We start from the raw sequence: 23379 nt of genomic DNA, 5'->3' as shown, positions 1-23379 counted from the left end.
ACTATGAACGTTTATATGCCAACAAATTCAACAGCCCAGAAAAAAGGGATAAGTTTTTAGAAACATACAGTCCACCAAAATTCAATCAAGAAGAAACTGATAATTTGGACAATCATTATAAGTGAAATAGAATCTGCAAATAAATAGAAGAAAAACACTCCCTACAAACAAAAGGGCAAGACCTGATGGCTTCACCGGTTAATTCTACCAAACATACAAAGAAGAACTTAAACCCATCCTTCTCAAATTCTTCCATAAGATATGAAGAGGAAGGAACACTCCCAAATACATTCTATGAAGCCACCATCACTGTGATACCAAAGCCAGACAAAGGCACCACCAAAAAAGAAAATTACAAGCCTGTATCTTTGATGAATACGGATGTAAAAATTCTCAACAAGGAATTAATAAACCAAATACAACAACACATAAAATAAAAAATCATACACCACAAACAAGCTGGATTCATCCTAGGGTCACAAGAAGGGGTCAACATATGCAAACCAATTAATGTGATATAACGCATTAACAAAAGACAAAAACCATATTATCATCTCAATAGATGTAGAAAAAGCATTTGACAAAATTCAGTATCGATTCATGATAAAACTCTTACCAAAGCGGTATAGAGGGAACATGTGTGTTAGTTGCTGTCATGTCCAACTCTGCAACTCCATAGACTGTTGTCCACTAGGCTCCTCTGTCCATGGAATTCTCCAAGCAAGAATACTGGAGTGGGTTGCCATTGCCTTCTCCAGGGGGCCTTCCCGACCACAGGGTGGACCCAGGTCTACTGCACCGCAGGCAAAATCTTTATCATCTGAATCACCTGGGAAGCCCAGAGGGAACATATCTCAACATAATAAAAGCCATTTATGACAAACTCACACCCAATATAACACTCAAAGGCAAAAAACTGAAAGTGTTGTTAACATCTGAAACAAGACAAGACGCCCCACTCTTAGAAGTCCTAGCCAACAAACAAAATGAAAAACTCTACTCAGCTTATCCTTGCTTAAATGGGATAAAAAAGATATTAAAAAAATGAAATAATTTTTTTAAAAAAAGGAAAATATTTAAAGAGAAAGCTGCTAACTATATTCATTAATGACAAATTAAACAGATTTTAAGGCAGAAAGCCTCAAAAGATGAAGAATTCAGTACATAACAATAAAGAGTTCAATACTGTCCTATAAATATATAAAGGAAAGACGGGCAGAACAAAGGTAATTAATAAATCTACATAAAGAAAGGGATAGTGTAATACGCTTTTCTCAGTAATAGTCAAAATAACTAGTAATCTTGCACTAATGGACAAATAAACAGTGCACACACAACAGCAGAATACTCATTCTTTCAACCAAACAGGTTAATAATCACAAGAGCTCAGTATGTAAGCCTCAACAAATTTCAAAGGATTGGGAACATAAACATCACCTTATCTATTTTTTACCACACTACTATCAAGGTGATGATCTATACTAAAATATAATAGGAAGATCACTACATTAGAATTTGAAACAGCTCTTAATTTGAGCTCAAAAACAAAATGAAGAAAACATTCACAACTGAAAAGTAGAAAAATACTACACCAAAATTTGGGAGATGGAACTAAAGCAGTACTGATAGGCAGGTTTTTACCCTTCACTATTTACATTAGGAAAAAATAAGACTGAAAATGAGTAAAATATCTATTTCAGGAAATGAGAAGAACAAAAGAAACCAAAAGTTTAAAGAAGAATTAGTAAAGGGAAGAGTAAACATGAATGAAATACAAAACCATGACATAAGACAGAAACAACAATGCAAAAAGTTAAACTCATTTAAAAAAAGATGAATAAAACTGACAAATCAATTTTTTCCAAATCATGAAAAAAAATGAATGAAAGAGGGGAATACAACTACAGGAGATACTTAAACAATATATTTTATATATGAGAAGACATAATACAAACATAATAAAGTTACATAAGAACATAGTATTTAGCCAAATAAAATTAGAAGCTATGATGAAGATATTTTTTAGAAAACTATAAATTACCATGATGATTCAAGAATAGAAAAACTAAATAATTCATTACCATTAATTAAATCAATAGGCCCAGATGATTTTATCAGTAACTTTAATCAAATATCCAATCAACTAATATTTCACAAGCAAAATACAGATGTTAGAGAAGCAAGTCAACCAATGCAAAAACTATGACTGTTGAATTTATTCTAAGAATGCAAAATAGAGTGAACATTAGGAAATTAACTGAATTTAAATAATATGATTTTAAATTAAATAATTTAAATTAAAATAAAAATTTAATTTAATTATTTAAATTTAATTTAAATTAAATTAAAATAATATAATCAATTTAATACATGCTGATAAAATTCACTTGCTAGTTATAATTAAAAGAACATGAAATCAGGAACAACAAGGAATACCTCTAAACAAGTAAATCATATCTTTCAAAGTCCTACAACAAGTATCTCATTTCACTCCAGCCTCACTATCATTTTTCTGTTCCTCAGCAACAACAAATTTAATTTTGCCGGAGATCCTCAGCACAAACTATTCCATCTGCCTGGAATACTCTACTCCCAGTTATTATGGTTCTCATTCAGTTCTCACTTCCCAACAGGCCTTTCCTGAACATACAATAGGAATAAATAAAACACCACTTCCCCCAAACCCTACAATGAACTAAATCTGATGAAAGTTCTTTGTCTTTATTTTGCTCCACCTGTCAGAAGTACTGGACAGGTCAACAGCATTGGACTCCTCCTTAAGTGCTTTCCAGGTACTGCATTCTTCTCACTCACTAGCATTCTTCCCAGTTTCCTTTCCCCATGTTCAGCCTCTAAATGCAGCAGTACAACAGAATCTACTTCTTACAGACTTCCTTCCTACATCTGCATCTTCTCCCTTGGAGATTTCAACCACCCTACCAACAACTCCCTATGGCCCTTTGGCCCAGACTTCTCCTCTAATAAGAAGGGGGCGGCGGGGGGGGGGGGGGGACTAACTGCCCATTCAACATTTCAATTTACGTAAAATGAAGACACAAAACTGAATGAGATTTAGCTCATCACAGGCCTTGGCAACATTTTTACCTGAATGTCTATATAAGCATTTCAAACTTTACTCTGTATTTTACTGACTCTTAAAAGCATCTATTTTTGTTGCTGTTCTTTTCCATCTTAACAGTTCCGAAACTAAGTTGCATATTTCAAACTGTTTCATAGTTTAACTGGAAGTTGCATTTTACAATGGTGGCATCTTAATTTGATGAAATATGGTTTACTTCAAAATGACCTTCTGATCTTACCCTAAAACCTCCAGATGCAGGTTTCGTTACCTCAGTTAAGAGAAACTCCACTCTTAAGGATGCCAGATACCCTATATTGGTATACTTCCTCTTCAATGCCCCTCTCTCTTTCATATTCTATATTCAATTTGTGAGCAAATTTTAGACTATTTTACTTTCTCTTAGAATTATTACATTACAAGCTTCATTGATTTCCTTGCTTTTGCCTGTTTTCTTACAGTCTATTTTTCACAGAGCAACCTAAATGATCTGATTAAAATTTAAGCCATTAAATGATGTCACCTCTCTGCTCAAATTCTGATGGCTTCACAGCTTATTCAAAACAATTCCTTACATTAGTCTACAAAGCCTAATGAGCTGGCTCCCTTATATTTTCAGAACTTATCTTTTACTCCTCCTATTTAACAAAATCCAGTGACACTACGTACCACTTCGGGGGTCTTAGCATTTACAGATTCCTCTACCTGAAATGCAGTACTTGGGTGCCATCTCAAAAATGACACAATGATCTCTGTTCGTTTACAAGGCAAACCATTCAACATCACAGTACCAAGTCTATGTCCCAGCCACTAATGCCAAAAAAGCTGAATGGTTCTAGGAAGACATACAAGACCTTCTAGTAGTTAACACTAAAAGAAAACAAATGTCCTTTTCATCATAGGGGTCTGGAATCCAAAAGTAGGAAGTCAAGAGATAACTGGAGTAAATGTATGGCAAAAACCACTACAATGTTGTAAAGTATTTAGCCTCCAATTAAAATAAATAAATTAATTTTTTGAAAAAGAGAGAGAGATACCTGGAGTAACAGGCAAGATTGGCATTAAGACTACAAAATGAAGCAGGGCAAAGGCTAACAGAGATTTGCCAAGAGAATGCACTGGTCATAGCAAACACCTCCTTCCAACAACACAAGAGATGACGCTACACGTGGACATCACCAGATGGTCAATACTGAAATCAGACTAATTACACTCTTTGCAACCAAAGATGGAGAAATTCTATACAGTCAGCAAAAACAAGACTGGGAGCTTGACTGTGGCTCAGATCATGAGCTCCTTATTGCAAAATTCAGACTTAAATTGAAGAAAGTAGGGAAAACGACTAGGCCATTCAGGTACAACCGACATCAAATCCCTTATGATTATACAGTGGAGGTGATGAATGGATTCGTGGGACTAGATCTGACAAAGTGCCTGAAGAACTATAGACATATATTCGTAATATTATACAGGAGGTAGTGACCAAAACCATCCCCAAGAAAAAGAAATGAAATAGGCAAAATGGTTGTCTGAGGAGGGCTTACAAATAGCTGAGAAAAGAAGAAAAGCAAAAAGTAAAGGAGAAAAGGAAAGATATACCCATCTGAATGCAGAGTTCCAAAGAATAGCAGAGAGATAAGAAAGCCTTCCTTAGTGATCAAAGCAAAGAAATAAAAGATAACAATAGAAGGGGAAAGACCAGAGATCTCTTCAAGAAAATTACAGATACACCAAGGCAACATTTCATGCAAAGATGAGCACAATAAAGGACCAAAATGGTATTGATCTAACAGAAGCAGAAGATATTAAGAAGAGGTGACAAGAAAACACAGAAGAACTAAAGGTCTCAATGACACACATAACCATGACAGTGCGATCACTCGTGTAGACAGAGCCAGACATACTGGAGTGTGAAGTCAAGTGGGCCTTTGGAAGCATTACTAAGAAAAGGCTAGTAAAGTCATGGAATTCCAGCTGAGCTATTCAAATTCTAAAAGATGATGCTGTTGAAGTGCTGCACTCAATATGCCATCAAATTTGGAAAACTCAGCAGTGGCCCCAGGACTGGAAAAGGTCAGTTTTCATTCCAATCCCAATGAAGGGCAATTCCAAAGAATGTTCAAACTACCATACAGCTGCACTCATTTCATATGCTAGTAAGGTAATGCTCAAAATCCTTCAAGCTAGGCTTCAACAGTATGTGAACCTAGAACTTTCAGATGTAAAACCTGGATTTAGAAAAGGCAGAAGAAAAAGAGATCAAATTGCTAATATCTGCTGGATCATACAAAAAACAAGGGAATTCCAGAAAAACATCTACTTCTGCTTCATTGACTACACTACAGCCTTTGACTGTGTGGATCACAACAAACTGGAAAATTCTTAAAGAGATGGGAATACCAGACCACTTTACCTGCCTCCTGAGAAATCTGTATGCCGGTCAAGAAGCAACAGTCAGAACCGGATACGGAACAATGGACTGGTTGTTCAAAACTGGGAAAGGAGTAGGTTAAGGCTGTATATTTTCACCTTGCTTATTTAACTTACATACAGAGTATATCAAGCAAAATGCCGGGCTAGATGAAGCACAAGCTGGAATTAAGAAGGCTGGGAGAAATATCAATAACCTCAGATATGCAGATGACACCACCCTTATGGCGGAAAGCAAGGAGGAACTAAAGAGCCTCTTGATGAAAGTGAAAGAAGACAGTGAAAAAGCTGTCTTAAAACTCAACATTCAAAAAACTAAGATCACCGCATCCAGTCCATTACTTCATGGCAAACAGATAGGGAAACAATGGAAACAGTGACAGACTTTATTTTCTTGGGCTAAAAAAAAAAAAAATCACTGCAAATGGTGACTGCAGCCATGAAACTAAAAGATGCTTGCTCCTTGGAAGAAAAGCTATGGCCAACCTAGACAGTATTAAAAAGCAGAGACATCACTTTGCCAACAAAGATACACAGAGTCAAAACTATGGTTTTTCTGGTAGTCATGTATGGATATGAGAGTTAGACAATAAAGAAGGCTGATTGCTAAAGAATTGATGCTATGGTCTGTGGTGTTGGAGAAGACTCTTGAGAGTCTCTTGGACAGCGAGGAGATCCAACCAGTCCATCCTAAAGGAAATCAGTCCTGAATATTCACTGGAAGGACTGATCCTGAAGCTGAAGCTCCAATACTTTGGTCACCAGATGTGAAGAGCCAACCCATTACAAAAGACCCTGATGCTGGGAAAAACTGAAGTCAGGAGGAGAAGGGGATGACAGAGGACGAGATGTTTGGATGGCATCACTGACTCAATTGAGCAAGCTCCAGGAGATGGTGAAGGACAGGGAAGCCTGGTGTGCTGCAGTCCACAGGATCACAAAGAGTTGGACATGACTAATGACTGAACAACAACAACAATATATTCCAGGATGGCAGAATGCTATTCCTCCCAAATAAGAATGCTGTATCCCTCAATGTACTAAAACATATTTGAAAAATGACTGCATAAATGCATTTCAGAGACCATTTATTCTACCCACCATTCCCTTCAATGAATATATGATCAGTTATTGCCTCCATTCAACAGCAATGACAGTTTTGACGACTGATAGCAGCCATTTTGGGCTTGGTATTCTCAAAGCCACAAGGACCCTAACTGAACAAAAGAACACAACATAATCATGTTGAGTATGTGGAAAGGAAATCTTCCCTTGTGTTAGACCTGGTAACAGAACTCTGGTTAACAGTCACTGGTTAGATTATTAGAGCAAGTAGCTACTGAACACCAGAATAGTTAACCTCTTTAGATAACAAGAAGATAGCAGGGCTTTGATGACTCAAGAGTAAAAAGTCAGGAGTGTTTAAGACCTACAGCCCTCCTTAATGGACTTCTGAAACTTAAATGTTAATACTCCCTCTGTGTTTTATAAATATACTTGGTTTAGTATACTTTTACAGTTTCGGTATCTAGGAAACCATCATGATCAGTGCTAACCTAGCAGTATCTTTGCAATTACAGTCATATCTCAGATACATTGCAGGTTTGGTTCCAAACACTGCAATAAAGTAAACATTGCAATAAAGTATACTGTATCAGTTTTTTGGTTTCCCCTTACAAATGAAAGTTATGTTTATACTATACTATAGTCTACTAAGTGTGAAAAGCATTACGTCTAAAAAAAATAACCTACCTTAGTGAAAATATTTTATTTCTAAAAAACGCTAACCATCATTTGACAATGCAGGGTTGCCTCAAAACTTTAATTTGTATAAACACATCTGTAAAGCACAATGAAACAAGGTATGCTTGTGTTTTTTAAACTGAGATATAATTCACAAATCATAGAATCCATTATTTTAATGTGTACAATTAATGTTCTTTTTTTTAAAAGATGATAAAATTTACTATTTTAGCCATTTTTAGGTGTCAGTTAAGGGTGTGTATCAACAGGGGTTAAGTACATTCACAAAGTTATACAACCATCACCATCATCTAATTTCAGAATATTTTTATCACTCAAAAGAAAAGCCCATACCTATTAAAACCAGTCACTCCTCATTCTTTCCTCCACTCAAACCCCAGCAACCACTAATCTATTTTCTGTCTCATGAATTTACTTATCCTGGACATTTCATAGAAATGGAATCATGCAATATGCAATCTTTTGTGTCTAGTTTCTTCACCAAGCATAATCTTTGCAAGGTTTACCCATGTTACAGGATCTATCAGTACTTCAGTCCTTTGTATGGCTCAATAATGTGTTATGGTATGGATATATCATAATTTGTTTAGCCATTTTTCAGGCAATGGACATCTGAGTTATTCATAATTTTCATCATTATAATCAGGAAAAACCTACATTATGCCAGTGAGCAATCTTTTTCTAGAACAGTGACTGAACCAAAGAATACTTGTTATTTAAAATTTAACAGATACTGCAGAATAGGATATAGTGCCTATACTCCCATGATAGTGCATGACAGGATTCTCTTTTCTGTAACTTCATATGATTGAACTTTATTTTAAATTTTTCTGAGAGGAAAACAATCTTCATCTTGATTTCCTTTGTAACTAGTAAGATGTAGTCTTTTTTTTAAAATACTTGTCATTTGTATTACTTTGTATTAAATTTCTTTGCTTATTTCCTATTAAGTTGCATATAATTTTTACTGACTTAATGAGATACTAAAATCTTAGTCATTTTAAGACGTGTACATATGATCTGTGCTGAAAATGTTTCCTCCCATCGATCACTCATTTTTAACTATGGTGCCATTATTTTGGGCTGAATTTTTATGGAGCCTAAATTTCCTATCTTTTTTTCTTTTCCAGGCAAGGTTTTACAGAGCTCTTGCTGCAGCATGAAGCAGTGAAAACATGAGTCTGGTACCCATGCTCACTCCAAAAGAGGAGCTGTTTGGGTCCAGGTAACAACAGGGGCAGATTACGTGGGTTGGGCAGGCGGTATAGCTTAGACAATCTGCTCGCCACCCTGCCCACCACCTTGGTGGTGCTGTGTGCAAGAATCACACACAGTGCCCTGCTTTTGCTACTGGTACTTCTGTTGATTTATGGCTTTTTCTGTATCTTACTGTTCATGATTGTACCAACTTCCATGTGTGCAATTATTTTCAGTCCCTTACAGTTTCTCTGTATTCTGTTGCTTCAGGGGATATCTGTCCATGTTCAAGTATTCTGAGAAACGGTCCCAGGTCCCAGGCTATCTTAAGTGAAGACCAGCTATCCTCAACCTACCTTTCCACATGGTTGGGCAGAGGCCAAGCAGTTCCAGGCATCAAAACAGCCTTCTCTTCCTTCGAGTTCCTTCCATTTTCCTTTATATGGTTATTGGCTATCCTGTTTTACTGAGTAAGGTCTTTCCCTCTACTGAGATTTAAAAAATATTCTACACCATTTTTCTGTTCTTTTTAAACCTACATATTTTTTCACTCAGTCTAAAGACTTTTAAAATCAAAATTTTACTTATGTACAGGACTACCTGATAAAGTTATAAATTTATCTGTTTTAAACAACTAACAGCCAATTATTTCAACTCAGTTTGAGTAATTTATTTGCTAAGCCATGTCCAACAGACTCTTTGCGAACCCATGGACTGCAGCCTGCCAGGCTCCTCTGTCCATGGAATTTTCCAGGCAAGAATACTGGAGTGGTTTGCCATTTCCTTCCTCAGGGGATCTTCCTAACTGAAGAATTGAACCCACATCTCTTTCATCTCCTGCCCTAGCAGGTGGATTCTTTACTACTCTGCCACTTGGGAAAGGAACCTGAAATGTTAGGTCCAGATATCAAGGTAAATTAGAAGTGGTCAAACAGGAAATGGCAAGAGTGAACATCAACATTTTAGGAATCAGTGAACTAAAGTGGACTGGAATGGGTGAATTTAACTGACATGACCATTATATCTAGTACTGTGCATAAGAATCCCTTAGAATACATGGAGTAGCCATCATAGTCAACAAGAGTCCAAAATGCAGTACTTGGATGTGATCTCAAAAACGGCAGAATGAGCTCTGTTCATTTCCAAGGCAAACCATTCAATATAGTAATCCAAGTCTATGCCCCAACCAGTAATGCTGAAGAAGCTGAAGTTGAATGGTTCTATGAAGACCTACAAGACCTTCTAGAACTAACACTCAAAAAAGATTCCTTTTCATTTTAGGGGACTGGAATGCAAGGAGCCTGGTAGGCTGCAGTCCATGGGGTCGTGAAGAGTCGGACACGACTGAGCAACTTCACTTTCACTTCTCACTTTCATGCATTGGAGAAGGAACTGGCAACCCACTCCAGTGTTCTTGCCTGGAGAATCCCAAGGATGAGGGAGCCTGGTGGGCTGCCGTCCATGGGGTCGCACAGATTTGGACACGAATGAAGCGACTTAGCAGCAGCAGCAAGATGTACCTGGAGTAACAGGCAAATTCAGTCTTGCAGTACAAAATGTAGCAAGGTAAAGGCAACAGTTTTGTCAAGAGAACGCACTGGTCACAGAAAATGCCCTCTTCCAACAGCACGAGAGAAGACTCTACACATAGACATCACCAGATGGTCAATACCAAAATCAGACTGCTTATATTCTTTGCAGCCAAAATTGGAGAAGCACTGTACACTCAGCAAAAATAAGACTGGGAGCTGATTGTGGCTCAGATCATGAACTCCTTATTGCCAAATTCAGACCTAAATTGAAGAAAGTAGGGAAAACCACTACATCATTCAGGTTATGACCTAAATGAAATTCCTTACGATTATACAGTGGAAGCAACAAGTAATTTCAAGATTAGATCTAATAGACAAAAGGCCTGAAGAACTATGGATGGAGGTTTGTGACATTGTACAGGAGGCAGTGATCAAGACCATCCCAAAGAAAAAGAAATGCAAAAAGGCAAAATGGTTGTCTGAGGAGGCTGAGAAAAGAAGAGATGCTAAAGGCAAAGGAGAAAAGGAAAGAAAATTCCATTTGAATGCAGAGTTCCAAAGAACAGCATGGAGAGATAAGAAAGCCTTCCTCAGTGAGCAATGCAAAGAAACAGGAAAAAAACAGAATAGGAAAACTAGAGATTTCTTCAAGAAAATTGGAGATACCAAGGGAACATTTCATGCAAAGAGGGGCACAATAAAGGACAGAAATGGTATGGACCTAACAGAAGCAGAAGATATTTAGAAGAGGTGGCAAGAAAACTCAGAAGAACTGTACAAAAATACTCTTTATGACCCAGATAACCATGATGGTGTGATCACAAACCTAGAGCCACACATCCTGGAATGCGAAGTCAAGTGGGCCTTAGAAAGCATCACTACGAACAAAACTATCGGAGGAGATGGAATTCCACTTGAACTATTTCAAATCCTAAAAGACAGTTCTGTTAAAAGTACTGTATTCAACCTGCCAGCAAATTTGGAAAACTAAGCAGTGGCCACAGGACTGCAAAAGGTCAGTTTTCATTCCAATCCCAAAGAAAGGCAATGCCAAAGAACATTCAAACTACTGCACAATTGTACTCATCTCACATGCTAACAAAGTAATGCTCAAAATTCTCCAAGCCAGGCTTCAACAATACGTAAACCGTGAACTTGCAGATGTTCCAGCTGGATTTAGAAAAGGCAGAGGAACCAGAGTTCAAATTGCCAACATCCACTGGATCATCAAAAAAGAACGAGAATTCCAGAACATCTACTTCTGCTTTATTGCTTACGCCAAAGTCTTTGACTGCGTAGATCACAACAAATTGTGGAAAATTCTTGACTAGATGGGAATACTAAACCACCTTACGTGCCTCCTGAGAAATCTGTATGCAGGTCAAGAACCAACAATAGACTTGGTTCAAAATTGGGAAAGGAGTACGTCAAGGCTCTATATTGTCACACTGCTGATTCAACTTACATGCAGAGTTTATCATGTGAAATGTCAGGCTGGATGAAGCACAAGCTGGAATTAAGATTTCCAGTAGAAGTATCAATAACCTCAAATACGTGGATGACACTATGGCAGAAAGCGAAGAACTAAAAAGCCTCTTGATGAAAGTGAAAAAGGAGAGTGAAAAAGCTGTCTTAAAACTCAGCATTCAAAAGACTAAGATCATGGCATCTGGTCCCATCACTTCACGCCAAATAGATGAGGAAACAATGGAAACAGTGACATACTTTATTTTATTGGGCTCCAAAATCACTGCAGATTGTAACTGCAGCCATGAAATTAAAAGATGCTTACTCCTTGGAAGAAAAGCTATGACCAACCTAGACAGCGTATTAAAAAGCAGAGACATACTTTGATGACAAAGGTCCATCTAGTCAAAGCTATGGTTTTTCCAGTAGTCATGTATGGATGTAAGAGCTGGACAACAAAAAAGGCTGAGTGCCAAAGAACTGATGCCTTTAAACTGTGGTGCTGGAGGAGACTCCTGAGAGTCCCCTGCACTGCAAGGAGATCCAACCAGTGAATCCTAAAGGGAATCAATCCTGAATATTCATTGGAAGGACGATGCTGAAGCTGAAACTCCAATCCTTTGGCCACCTGATGTGAAGAAGTGACTCACTGGAAAAGACCCTGATGCTGGGGAAGATTGAAGGCAAGAAGAGAAGGGGACAACAGAGGATGAGATGGTTGGATGGCATCACCAACTCAACTAACGTGAGTTGAGCAAGCTCCAGGAGTTGCTGATGGACAGAGAAGCCTGGTGTACTGCGTTCCATGGGGCTGCAAGAGTCAGACGTGACTGAGCAACTGAACTTAACTAAAACCTGGGAGAGTGAAAGTCACTCAGTTGTGTCCTACTCTTTGTGATCCCATGGAGTATACAGTCTATAGAATTCTCCAGGCCAGGATACTGGAATAGGGAGCCATTCCCTTCTCCAGGGGATCTTCCCAACCCAAGGGTCGAACCCAGGTCTCCCGCACTGCAGGTGGATTCTTTACCAGCTGAGCCACCAGGGAAGCCTGCATAAATTTATACCCCATACTTATATAGCCACCTTTATATACCTTTACATAGCCACCTTACATACCACCTCTCATAAATTAAACTCTTACATGCATTTAGAACTGTTATTATTTTCTTCATTCTGTTCCTCTAATTTTTCTGTACTTAATACCATACTATTAACAGCGTTATTAACTTGACAGCTACATGTAAAAAAAAATGAAATCAGAACATTCTCTACCACCACTCACAAAAAGAAACTCAAAATGGATTAAAGACCTGAATGTAAGGCTGAATACTATAAAATAAAACTCTTAGAGGAAAGGAAAACGTAGGCAGAACACTCTTTGACATAAACCACACCATTATCTTTTTGAACTGATCTACAGTAATAAAAATAAACAAATGGGACCTACTTAACTTGAAGGCTTTTGCACAGCAAAGGAAACTATAAACAAGACAAAAAGACAATCCTCAGAATGAGAGAAACTATTTGCAAATGAAGCAGCTGACAAGGAATTAACTTCCAAAACATACAAACGTTCACGCAGCTCAATATAAAAAACAAACAGCCCAATCAAACAGGCAGAAGACTTAAACATTTCCCTAAAGAAGGCATATAGGTGATCTCAACAAACACATTTGAAAAGATGCTCATCACCACTTATTATTAGAGAAATGCAAATCAAAACTATAATGAAGTATCATTTCACACTACTCAGAATAGCCATCATCAAAAAACTCTACAAACAATAAATGCTAGAGAGGTGTGGAGAAAAGGAAACACTCCTATACTGTTGGTGGGAATGAAAATTGGTACAGCCACTACAAAAAACTGTATGGAGATTCCCTAAGAAACTAAACACAGAATTACCATATGGTTTACACTATTTAAAAGAGCCAAGAAATGGAAGCAACCTAAATGTCCATCAACAGAGAAATGGATAAAGAAGGTGTGATACATATACACAATGGAATATTACTCAGCCATTATAAAGAATGAAATAATGTCATCTGCAGCAACATGAATGGACCTAGAAATGATCATACTAAGTGAAGTAACTCAGAGAAAAATAAATATCATATGGTAACACATATGTGTGGAATCTTAAAAAAAAAAAAAAAAGTGATACAAACGAACTTATTTGCATAACAGAAACAGACTCAGATTTCCAAAGCAGATTTTGTGGTCACCAGGTGAGGGCATGTGGGGGAAAGGGACAAATTAGGAGTTTAGGATTAACATATACACACTACTATATATAAAATAGATAATCAACAGAGATCTCCTATTTGCACAGGAAACTCTACTCAATATTCTGCAATAACCTATACAGGAAAAGAATCTGAAAATGAATAGATATATGTATAACTGAATCACTCAGCTGTACAGTGATGGAACTAACCCAACACTGTAAATCAACTATACTCCTATGTAAAATAAAAATTAAATTTAAAAAAAGCTTTACTGTTCAGTTTAACATCTGTTACACAAATGTCTTATTCATGATTGTGCTTTTTCAAAACCTCTTGGGTTTCTGGCACATTTATTCTTCCAGATGAACTTTATAATCAACTTATAAACTGTTGAGACTCTCACTGGAATTTTATCAGATTTATGCATTAGTGTGGAAATGACTGACATGCTGATGATAATTGCAATTTTATATTTTTAGAACATAATAAGCGTCCCCATTTATTCAGGCCTTAGTTTTATATCCTTCAGTAAAATACCATTATATTTTAGTAAGTTGAACATAATCTCTTAACTGTTTCCTTCTATGTGGGCCTCTTTCTCATCTCTACATAAGTTTTAAAAATTTCCAACAATTTTTGAACAAAAAGACCATTTCTTTATATCCCATAAAATGACAGGGCTATTAGGCATTTTTTAAGAGCTATTTCAGCTATGAAAATTCAATAACTCTCTATAAACATTCCAAAAAATGATCCAAAAATCATCTAAAGAATGCACATATTGTACACATGTTTTTTATGTATAAAAAACAAAGTATATACATGAAGGATATACTGCTTTCATCTTGGAGAGGAACTCTCATCCATCAGAAATTGCTGCCAAGAGCGGTAGACTTGGAATATCTAGTTAAGGGAAGAGAATACTATAATGAATTATTGATTTCTGCCATAAGGGAGGGAACAGAAAATGGTGATATAAATGCCAAGTTTTTGCCATACATGAAATTGACCAAACTACTAACAAAGATTGTTTCTAGAATACAACCCTAGATTAAGTTTGTTTTTTTTTTTCTAACAATCAAGTATTTTGCTTTCAAAAATCAGAAAAAAAAAAAAAAAATTTCCCTGCTGGTCCAGTGGTTAAAAATTTGCCTTCCAATGCAGGGGATACAGGTTTGATCCCTGGTCAGGGGACTAAGAACCCATATGTTGCAGAGCAACTAAGCCAGTGCACAACTAGGGAGCTGAAGCCACAAATAGAGAGACTGTGTATCACAGTCTCTGAGTCTGCATGCTCTAGAGACTGCATGCCACAACTATAAAGAAGCCTGCACACCTTAACAATGATCCTGTGCATGCGACTGAGATGCAGCCAAATAAATAAATATTTCTGAAAGATTAAAAAAATGCTTAAGTTTGTAAAAATACTGCAACTTCTTAATGAATAATGAATATTTAATAGTGGTATGGAGATCATACCACTAGGGTAGGGTGGTATGAAATAATACTCCCATATCTCCCATAAATTTCATCATTTCATTATCTCCCATAAATTTCTAATTTCTTATGAATTTTTCCAGAAAAAAGTCCTTACAATTCAGGTTTTAAAAGCTGCATTAAAGAAAAAAGAAACTTTTCTGGATGAAGTATTCCTTAAATATTATTTCTAATATTAATGTCATAATATAGTATTATACCACTGATGCTGAAGAAGCTGAAGTTGAACAATTCTATTAAGACCTCTAAGACTTTCTAGAACTAACCAAAAAAAGATGCCCTTTTCATCGTAGGGTACTAGAATGCAAGAGTAGGAAGTCAAGAGATACCTAGAGTAACAGGCAAGTCTGGCCCTGGAGTACAAAATGAAGCAGGGCAAAGGCTAACAGAGTTTTCTCAAGAGAACACACTGGACATAGCAAACAACCTCTTACAACAACACAAGAGATGACCCTACACACACACATCACCAAATGGTCAATACCAAAATACGACCGATTATATTCTTTGCAGTCAAAGATGGTGAAACTCTAATAGTCAGCAAAACCAAGACCTGGAGCTGTGGCTCAGATAGTCACCTCCTCATGCAAAACTCAGGCTTAACTTGAAGAAAGTAGGGAAAACCACTAGGCCATTCAGGTATGACCTAATTCAAATCCCTTAAAATCATACAGTAGAGGTGATGAATAGATTCAAGAGATTAGATCTGGTAGCCAGAGTTATGAACAACTATGGACAGAGGTGCATAACCTTGTACAGGAGGCAGTGACCAAAACCACCCCAAAGGAAAAGAAATGCAAGAAGGCAAAATTGTTGTGTAAGGAGGCTTTATACATAGCTGAGAAAAGAAAAAGAGCAAAAAGCAAGGGCAAAAGGGAAAGATATACCCAACTGAATGCAGAGTTCCAGAAAACAGAAGGGATAAGAACAGTGAACAGTGCAAAGAAGTAGAGGAAAACTTTTCAAGAAAACTGGAGATATCAAGGGAACATTTCACACAAGAATGAGCATGATAAAGGACAGAAACAGTAAGGACCTAACAGAAGCAGAAGAGACTAAAAAGAGGTAGAAAGAATACACAGAAGAATTATAAAAAAAGGTCTCAATGAACCAGATAACCAAGATGGTGTGGTCACTGACCTAGAGCTTGACATCCTAGAGTGAAGTCAAGTAGGCCTCAGGAAGCTTTACTACAAACAAGGTTAGTGAAGGTGATGGGAATTCCAGCTGAGCTATTTAAAATCCTAAAAGATGATGCTGTAGAAGTGCTGCACTCAGTATGTCAGCAAATTTGGAAAATCCAGCAGTGGTCAGAGGACTGGAAAAGGTCAGTTTTCATTCCAATCCCTGAGAAGGGCAGTGTCAAACAATCTACAAACTACTGTATAATTATGCACATTTTGCATGCTAGTAAGGTTACACTGAAAATTCTTCAAGCTTGGTTTCAACAGTATATGAAGTAAGAACTTCCAGATGGGTTTAGAGAAGGCAGAAGAAACAGAGTTCAAATCGCCAACATTCATTGGATCATAGAGAAACCAAAGCAAGTCCAGAAAAACATTTACTTCTGTTTCATTGACTACGGTAAAGCCTTTGAATATGTGTATTACAACAAACTGAAAAAAATCTTAAAGAGAAGGGAATACCAGACAACCTTACCTGCCTCCTAAGAAACCTGCATGCTGGTCAAGAAGCAACCTTTAGAACCAGTTAGAACCTTTCATGGACTGGTTAAAACTTGTAAAATGAGTACCACAAGGCTGTATACTGTCAGAGATCAAATTGCCAACATCCACTGGATCATCAAAAAAGCAAGAGAGTTCAAAAAAAAAATCTATTTCTGCTTTATTGCCTTTGCCAAAGCCTTTGACTGTGTGGATCACAATAAACTGTGGAAAATTCTGAGAGAGATGGGAATACCAGACCACCTGACCTGCCTCTTGAGAAACCTATATGCAGGTCAGGAAGCAACAGTTAGAACTGGACATGGAACAACAGACTGGCTCCAAATAGGAAAAGGAGTACGTCAAGGCTGTATATTGTCACCCTGCTTATTTAACTTATAAGCAGAGTACATCATGAGAAACACTGGGCTGGAAGAAACACAAGCTGGAATCAAGATTGCCAGGAGAAATATTAACCTCAGATACGCAGATAACACCACCCTTATGGCAGAAAGTGAAGAGGAACTAAAAAGCCTCTTGATGAAAGTGAGAGAAGAGTGAAAAAGTTGGTGTAAAGCTCAACATTTAGAAAACGAAGGTCATGGCATCCGGTCCCATCACTTCATGGGAAATAGATGAGGAAACAGTGGAATCAGCGGCAGACTATTTTTTTGGGCTCCAAAATCACTGCAGATGGTTGACTGCAGCCATGAAATTAAAAGACGCTTACTCCTTGGAAGGAAAGTTATGACCAACCTAGAGAGCATATTAAAAAGCAGAGACATTACTTTGCCAACAAAGGTCCGTCTGGTCAAGGCTATGGTTTTTCCTGTGGTCATGTATGGATGTGAGAGTTGGACTGTGAAGAAAGCTGAGTGCTGAAGAATTGATGCTTTTGAACTGTGGTGCTGGAGAAGACTCTTGAGAGTCCCTTGGACTCCAAGGAGATCCAACCAGTCCATTCTAAAGGAGTTGAGTCCTGGGTGTTCTTTGGAAGGAATGCTGCTAAAGCTGAAACTCCAGTACTTTGGCCACCTCATGCGAAGAGTTGACTCATTGGAAAAGACTCTGATGCTGGGAGGGATTGGGGGCAGGAGAAGGGGATGACAGAGGATGAGATGGCTAGATGGCATCACTGACTTGATGGACATAAGTTTGAGTAAACTTTAGGAGTTGGTGATGGACAGGGAGGCCTGGCGTGCTGCAATTCATAGGGTCGCAAAGAGATGGACGAGACTGAGTGACTGAATTTAACTGATACAGAGTACATTATGAAAAGTGCTGGGCTGGATCAATCACAAGCTGGAATCAAGATTGACAGGAGAAATATCAACGATCTCAGACATGCAGATGATATCACTCTAATGGCAGAAAGTGAAGAGAAACTAAAGCGCCTCTTGATGAGGATGAAAGACTGAAAAAATTGGCTTAAAACTCAACATTCAAAAAACTTAAGATCATGGCACCCAGTCACATCCCTTCATGGCAAATAGAGAGGAGAAAAGTGGAAGCAGACTTTATTTTCTTGGGCTTCAAAATTACTGCAGACAGTGACTGCAGCCACAAAATTAAAAGACACTTGCTCCTTAGAAGGAAAGCTATGACAAACCTAGATAGCATATTAAGAAGCAAAGATATCACTTTGCCAACAAAAGTCCATATAGTCAAAGCTACGGTTTCTCCAGTAGTCATGTATGAATGTGGGAGTTGGAAAATAAAGAAGGCTGAGCACTGAAGAACCGATGCCACAGAACTGTGGTGCTGGAGATGACTCTTGACATTCCCTTGGACAGCAAGGACATCAAACTAGTCAATCTTAAAAGGGAATCAACCCTGAATGTTCACTGGAAGAACTAATGCTGAAGCTCCCATATTTTGGCATCTGACATGAACAGCCAACTCACTGAAAAATACCCTGATGCTAGGAAAGAATAAAGGCAAAAGGAGAAGGCAGTGTCAGGGGATGAGATGGTTAGATAGCATCATCAACTAATTAAACGTGAATCTGAGTGAACTCCAGGAGATAGTGAAGGACACGGAAGCCTGGAGTGCTGCAGTCCATGGGGCTGCAAACAGTCAGACACGACTTAGCGACTGAACAACAACAATAAATACTGTATTATTACTCTTGACTAAAGTTATCAGGAATGCATGAACATAAACTCAGAAATTATGCAGAAAAAAGTGGTTTCAGTACTTTTAACACTTACAATTCAATTTCAACCATGCCTTTGGAACATCCTCTCTTCACAAAAAAGCCAACCTAAGATATAAAAAAAGACAAAGTGAGCTGTATGGTGACATTTCCAGGTGAGATGTAGCAAAGTCGTTATTATTTGTCAGATCAAGATTCTTTCAATAACTATTCTGTAATTCACTCCCTTCACTTTCTAACTGTACCCTTTTCAGATTTAGGCTCCTCCACTGATTCCACTCACAGATGATAATATTCTAAGCTACCAGTATTTTAATATTCTAAGAGTTATTGATCTTTCTGTGTGTCTAAGAGCCTCTTATAAAGTTCATGACAAAGCTATTAACAGTACGTAGTGCAGAGCAAAAATCTGAGCCCAAGTTATCAAGCTCCAGACCCAGTACTTCTATGGAACTGCACAGATTAAATATTATTAGTAATCACTCTAATAGTACCCATCTTGCTATTAATTAGTATACACCTATCACCAAGCACTTTCTAAATAGTCCAATAAATATAGTAAATACGATTTAAGCGAGCACAATTTATATCATAAAATAGATGTATTTAAGCTGCTTTCTATATGTATGTGAGTGTAAAGTATGAAAAAAGACCCTGGACCTAAAAAAATCAGATTGGATCTTAAACAGGCTATAATTAAGTAAAACTCAAAAAAGGTAGGAAATACACCTTGCAAATAATTGTTTTTTAATAGTGGTAATGACAATGATGATGACAATTATAACCACAACAATTAACATTTATTAAGCATTACTATGTTTATGTTCTAAGCACTTGATATACAATTTTCTCATTAATACTCATGAGCAAATTTATGAGATATGTATTATATCCATTTTACAGATGATGAAACTGAGAATCAGAAAGATGAAAAAGAAAGTCTGTTCCTGTAACAAGAAAGTACAGTTTAATGATCAAGAGTACAGGCTTCAACACAGACCATGCCCAGCTCAAATCTCAGCTCTGCCATATACAAACTGTTTCACCTTGACCAGATTACTTAACATTTCTGTTTCAGTTTGTTCATAAATAAGGAAAACAATGGCATTTTTTTAAGAGTGGGGCATCTGCTCATTAGGTTGCAATAATTAAAATACTTGGTACCAAATGGAAGAAATGAAAAAATCAGAAGGCAGTTCTTATTATAAAGTATTTGTACCAGTGGTGCAGAACATGCTTACGCTAAATTTTTATATTGCATTTAAACAGAAATAGAACATTAAAAATTTTTTGCTAAGAATTTGGACATCCCCTGAACACATCTGTGGATACACAAATGTCTGCAAGCTGTCATCTAAGAAAACTGCACTTCACAGCCTCCTTTAAAAAGCCTACTACTCAAGGGTGAGGACAGATGTATCTTCACGACAAAAATAAATAAGAAGGTTGGTGAAAATTGTTACAGCCCAATCCATTCTGACTATGGCAGCCCTTGGAATACAATCCAGCAGACCATTACAGAGAGATAACGATTTAATAAACAATTTCAGACAATTTAAAAAACTACAGTTTAAAAAACTCCCTGGCAGTCCAGCAGTTAGAATTGGCACTTTCACTGCCAAAGGCCTGAGTTAGATTCCTGGTTGGGGAACCAAAATCCAACAAGCTGTGCAGTATGGCAAAAAAAACAAACAAAACACAATATTAATAAAAATCTGAGTATGTCCTTGGAAATTATCTACTCCAACCCCTGTTCTCTGAAATAAAAACTGAATTCCAGATGACTCAGGTTACAAAATTAATCATTAATAAAGCAGTTTCTTTTCTATCTCATAAATGCCTCCTTTATGGCATTAAAAATTTTGTTTTGAATAGGTTACTTATAATGTTAAGGGGTATACAAATCAATCTTGTAACCTACATTAAATTTTGCTGTTGTTTATTCGCTAAGTTGTGTCTGACTCTTTTGCAACGCCATGGACTATAGCCAGCCCAGCTCCTTCTGTTCATGAGATTCTCCAGGCAAGCATACTGGATTGGGTTGTCATTTTCTTCTACAGAAGATTTTTCTGACCCAGGGATTGAACCTGCATCCCCTGTGTTGGCAGGTAGATTCCTTCTCATGGAGACACCACATAAGCCAGCACATTAAATATTAAGTCTTGCTTAAAAACCTGTAATATCACTTTGATTATATTATATTTACAATAGTTACTGAAAAATAAAAGAATCATTTCAAGTTTTAAAAGTATTTTACAGTGAAGTAACCCAACTTTTAGACTTTCTTTTTAAAACATGTTTTCAGGTGAAATATATACCAACAGTATATACAAACTTCATGAACTGTTTAGAAATAATAAAACAACTATATATCTACCAGTTTAAGGAACTGATTACTACCGGTGTATCTGACATTCCTTAATTCATGCTAATTGCATCCTTTTTCTCTCAGCTAATGGGGAAGAAAGAGGGAAAGGAATAGTTAGGAGTTTGGGATCAACATGTACACACTGTTACATATTTTAAATAGACAACCAATAAGGTCCTACTGTATAGGACAGGGAACTCTACTCAATGTTATTTGGCAGCCTGGACGGGAGGGGAGTTTGGGGGAGAATGGATACATGTATATGCATGGCTGAGTACCTTTGCTGTCCAGCTGAAACGTGATCACAATGTTGTTAATCGGCTATACTCCAATATAAAATTAAAAGTTTAAAAAATGAAACAACAAATGTAATCGCTAAACTGATTTTATTATCTCTAAACTGATTAATTCCTTTGCTTTTGTTTTTTACTGTATGAGACTCCAAATGTTTTTGACTGTTCTAGAAACAAACTCACATTACGTGTATTTTTCCAAGATGGCATTTTTCCTTAAAATTATGTTTTTTATATTTAACCAATGAGCCAAAGTTTGTTTTTATTGTCATATAATATTCAATTGTATTTGACTATTTCAGAATTCACTGCAAACAATACTTCTATAAGTATTTCCATGATTTCACCTAGTATAAATGCACAAAAGCTGACTAGGGTACCTAGAAAGCAGAATTTTTGAGGCACTGGATGTAAGCATTTACAGATTTACTAGGTAATACCATAGCACTTTCCAACGGGGTTGTACAAATTCATATTCCCACCAAGAATGCATCAGAGTTTCCACTGCTTTATATCCTCATAAGCACATGGCACCAATAGAATTCTGGTGGGTCTGACAGATATACCTTGCCAGGGCTAATGTGCGTTTCTCTAATAATTAATGAAGTTGAGCATCTTTTCTTATCTGTAGGAATGTACTGGTAGGCTGGGTTGCTTCTTGACTGTGAGATATTTAAGCGGATCTTTTACTCACATGTCTTATGAGTTGTCATTATTTTGCTTATTATATAGTCTGTATATCAATCTTGTTATATGTTCTATATATACATGCTCCCAATTTGTGACTAGTCTTTTCTCTACAAGGTGTCTTTTAGATGAAGAGAAGTTCCTTAGTTTTATTATAGTTGAAATTATCAACTTTTCCTTTTGGGTCTATACTTTAAGACATTTTCTTAACCTGAAGTCACAAAATTATTCTCTTCTACTACTACCGATCTCTTCTAAAAACTTCCTGGTCAATCACATTTAGATATTTAATCCACCAGGAACTAATTTTTGTTAAAGTATGAGGAAAGGACTCAATTTCATCTTTTCCTATACCAATAACCAGCTGTCTCAGTACCATTTATCCATCTCTTCCTCACTCACCTACAATGTCAGTTCTGTCATAAACCAAGTTCTTACTAAGCTTTGTATCTTGGCTCTTTATTCGGTCATATCACACTAGTCTACCCTACATCAACACCACAATTCTTAATTTACCATGATTTTGTATCATCTTGATATCCGGTAGACAAGTTTTTCCACTTTATCCTATTTCTTTAGAAGGAGGTTGGCTATTTTTGGCCCTGTTTTTTCATCTAAATTTTAGAACCAGCTTGTAATTTTTATAGACGGTAACAGAATTCTGACTGGAATGACACTTAACATGACATGCATCAAACGTTAACATTTTTAAATAAAAACTATAATCTCTTCATACATATCTTTTATTTGCAGCTATGTAACTTATACCTTTGTTGCTATAATATCCATTTTAATTGCATTCAATTGCATTTACTGTTCACTGTTAGTGAACACAGAAATGCAACTGATTTTTGTTAATCAACTATTTTAGGGGGTTCTCAGTTCTTATTTCTAAACTGCTAATTATTTCTAAGTTTATTATTAATTCTAATCAATAGATATAACTCACAGAAAAGGTTTTGGAATCCTTAGTAAGAATGAAAAAGGTCCTTGCCTTAGTCTGGGATTTTGTAAC

The 23379-nt window shown here is 36.8% G+C and overlaps 1 protein-coding gene across 4 annotated transcripts in view; it reads right to left on the bottom strand.

Annotated features, from left to right (window-relative positions):
• SMC5 (structural maintenance of chromosomes 5) overlaps nt 1-23379 on the bottom strand; it is a 104448-nt gene that overhangs the window by 67109 nt on the left and 13960 nt on the right. For 3 of the 4 annotated variants that reach the window (XM_005683721.3, XM_005683722.3, XM_013965974.2), the window contains exon 3: nt 19072-19124. In XM_005683721.3, coding sequence (XP_005683778.1) covers nt 19072-19124 — 53 coding nt within the window. Of the gene's footprint in view, nt 1-616; nt 726-19071; nt 19125-23379 lie in introns of those variants that run through there. The other variant, XM_018052058.1, reaches the window with a different exon arrangement.

Source organism: Capra hircus, chromosome 8 (assembly GCF_001704415.2).
Source record: "Capra hircus breed San Clemente chromosome 8, ASM170441v1, whole genome shotgun sequence".
In the NCBI taxonomy this organism is placed as follows: Eukaryota; Metazoa; Chordata; class Mammalia; order Artiodactyla; family Bovidae; genus Capra; species Capra hircus.
This window is presented reverse-complemented; position numbering and strand designations above follow the sequence as displayed.